The following is a 3,031-nucleotide window of genomic DNA, read 5'->3' on the forward strand; positions in this document are numbered from 1 at the left end:
AAATTAATTGATTTTGAACAGGTAAGTTCGACTGTTTTTGCACTTTTGCTCCAAATCAAGCTCGGTTTAGTGTTTACACAGGTGATCCGAAATAGTAGTATTTAAAATCAAATTTGTTTCCAAGTAATTGTTTTATTTTTATAATTGTGAACAAATATGGTTTCACTTTCATTAGTTTTTGCAATAGTAAGAATAATTGATTTCGAAAAATGGGTATGATATAATTAAAGAATATACATCAAAGAATGACATCCTAGCAAAGAATCTATATATAAATATGTATGCACATATCTAGTTGTCAAAATGCATAACACTTGGTGCAAACCTCAATAATCTATCCAAAGCATTTAGAGTGAATTTTCTTGCAAACAAATAGCAAACATTCGTCTTTGCTCCATTATACTCGCAGCTGCTCCCACTCCTCATCTTTTCCAAGAACTCTTTCGTGATATCCGTCCTAATAAACTTCGAGGGGTGGGGTCCGCCCCTCGACCAGTCAACCCAAGTCAACGTCCGGTTCGCGTTCCTCTCTCCGAATTTCATGCTCACGAACGTTGGTAGGTAGTGCTCGTCCGCGTAGCACGAGCCGCTGCAGTAATTTTGGAAAACTGGAAAATACGTCTTGTCTGAAATGATTTCCATGGCCAAATTTCGGTCGATCTGGAACCACTGGGACCCCTTCCGCCACATGTCTAGGGTGATGCTGGGGCCCATCTCTTGGCTGTATCTGCCGCGGCCCACAGGCCCCGGCAGATCATAAGACTCGACGAAGTTGTGGGAAGACTCCATTAGATGGGAATATATAGTGGAGAAGTTGTAGAGAGGAATGCAAGACTCTGAGAGGAGGACAAAGTATTGATTTGAGAAATCAAGAAGTGCATTTGCTAGTAATCTTCTCTCTGCTTCGACCATGTTTACATTCCCCCATTGTACCTCCTAAATTCATTTTAAAAAAATAGTCAGTAAATCACCCACGGTCTTTTACAAATTTTAGGAATTCTTGAATTGTGCATTTGATAATGCAAAATTTAAGCTCACCCAAAATGTAGCACATGACATAAAACTTTAGTTAACATCATAGGCCATAGCTGCTTATGCATTGCATTAAATCACACATGGGCCGGAGGCATAGCCTAGCTAACTCATAATTTCTTAAAAATAAACTGTAACATTTAATAATTATTCGAATGGTGTTCATAATTAAACACACCTAACTTATTATGTAATTTCAGCAATTCCAGTATATACAACATATATTTCAAATTTGAATCCTAGACTATAGTCTCAAACAAGACGCGTTAGGTTGACTATGTGATCTGGCATGATGAATGCAGTGATTGGGGTAACATCTAATTTCACATTACAATTTTTCCACATACAAATTGCTTCTGCGTGTTAAATTTACTAAATAAACGGACCCATAAGTTAGAAAGTTAATTAAACTCTACCCCCAAAAAAGTTGCCACATCTTTCCTCAATTTATTAGGAATTTGAATACAAAATCTCACTAACCAAATATTGAATGTGTCTGGACCACTACGCGTAACAAAAAGGGCAATTTTGAGATGAATCTTTTACCTAACATATTTGCTACATTCACAATCAGGAATTATCAGAAGCATATTAATACAATTCCTATAACTATTAGCAGTTGAGGAAGTATAAAAATTTTGAAGCCAACACAATAACACAATATTAACCGTACGTGTGTGAATTGTGATGTTTTGGGATAATAATGAATTAATTAATGAATAAAGCCAAAAAACATAATGTATATTATCTCGTCTTTAAAGTTATTTGCCAAAAAAAGAAATGACTTGGACTGACCTTACTGGCAATTCTCCGGCCATAAAACACGGAGCCCTCCGGCTCCGATCCATTAAACGATGGATCAGAGTGGACGTAAATCGAGTAAAGCCCTTGGCTTCCCTTGAAGAACCGGTCCCACAGCGGCGCCAGCACGACCGGCCCTTTTGTCAAGAACATGAAGGCGATCTTCGGCACGCGCTTGAACGGAAACTCTTGGATTTTGGGCGCCATCGAGGCCTTCCACAGCAGCTCCTCGTCCCGCATTCCGTGCATCAAGCTTGGCGGTGGCGGCGGCGGAGGGGGCGACGACGACGGCTGCGCGGTGGTGATGGAGAATTGGCCATTGGTGACTTGGAGATTGAAGGAGAAGCTTTTGAAGTGGAAGCAGATGATGATGCCGAATGTGAGGCCGGAGATGAAGAAGAAGAGGTGCGCGAGGAGGTTCGCCATCGGGGATGGGAAGCTCGCTCGTTTCACTGCGGCCGATATCGGGTTCTTCATAGCGACTGACGGCGGCGGCGGTGGAGAAATCGAGAGGGAATGAATATTCTGATGAAAACAAAGATACATGGATTTTTTTAGACAAGTCTTATATATAGAAGAGTTGGGGAAAGAAGAAAATTCTAAGGCTTAGTTGGTCAAAGAAGTTGGACACTGATTTATTTCATTTTTCCCTATTGTAAATGAGCAAATATTCCATACTTTTTCTTTTGCAAAAATAAATTACTTTTCACACATTTTTTTATTTATCATTTTCTTATTTATCTTTCGAATTTGCCTCATGTTTGCTGTAAATGTATGCATTCGGAACAAGGCTAATTAAATAGTATTCCAAAAATTTGCCAATTCTCGTCGTCGTATTAGTTGAAGTGAGAAATTATATATACATTGACCATTGGAGATATGTTGACATTCTAAAGAGAATTAATGATGATGTGAAAATAAAACAATAAAGATTTCGTGCATTTCGAGGAATGATTTTTAACTTATGTAAATTAGAATTTAATGAAAATTCATGCATTCAAAACAAATTGCTCATTTTTTTATATATGAGTTTTTGTTAAATAGGGAAAAAATTCCTAATGCATATGTGAATGCTAAGACTCTCCACCAATGCCTTCTTAATATATTATAAAAACCGTTGAACTAATATGTCACACATCGTGTTGTTTAAAATAGATTCATAATAAGTAGTAGAAAAAACGATCGCATGTCAAATGCA

General features: G+C 37.9%; 1 protein-coding gene across 1 annotated transcript; it reads right to left on the reverse strand.

Moving 5' to 3' along the window:
* Nucleotides 1–200: 200 nt before the first annotated feature.
* On the reverse strand, nt 201–2,356 carry LOC125224039 (glycosyltransferase BC10-like). Its single transcript, XM_048127380.2, has 2 exons — nt 1,828–2,356; nt 201–936 (listed from the first exon to the last, which is right to left on the reverse strand). The coding sequence occupies exons 1-2, from the start codon at nt 2,308–2,310 to the stop codon at nt 292–294; spliced, it is 1,128 nt and encodes a 375-aa protein (XP_047983337.1). The 5' UTR covers nt 2,311–2,356; the 3' UTR covers nt 201–291.
* Between the last annotated feature and the right edge of the window lie 675 nt (nt 2,357–3,031).

Source organism: Salvia hispanica, chromosome 1, assembly GCF_029641045.1.
Source record: "Salvia hispanica isolate PSC_SH4W2 chromosome 1, Shi_PSC_v1, whole genome shotgun sequence".
NCBI classification, from domain to species: domain Eukaryota; kingdom Viridiplantae; phylum Streptophyta; class Magnoliopsida; order Lamiales; family Lamiaceae; genus Salvia; species Salvia hispanica.

What these genes read in the sequence shown, in the direction of transcription:
- LOC125224039 (XM_048127380.2), bottom strand. Translation starts at nt 2,310, where the DNA reads ATGAAGAACCCGATATCGGCCGCAGTGAAACGAGCGAGCTTCCCATCC. An exon ending in GCCGGAGAATTGCCAGTAAG is followed by an intron (nt 937 to 1,827) that starts GTCAGTCCAAGT and finishes AAATGAATTTAG; the next exon opens with GAGGTACAATGGGGGAATGT.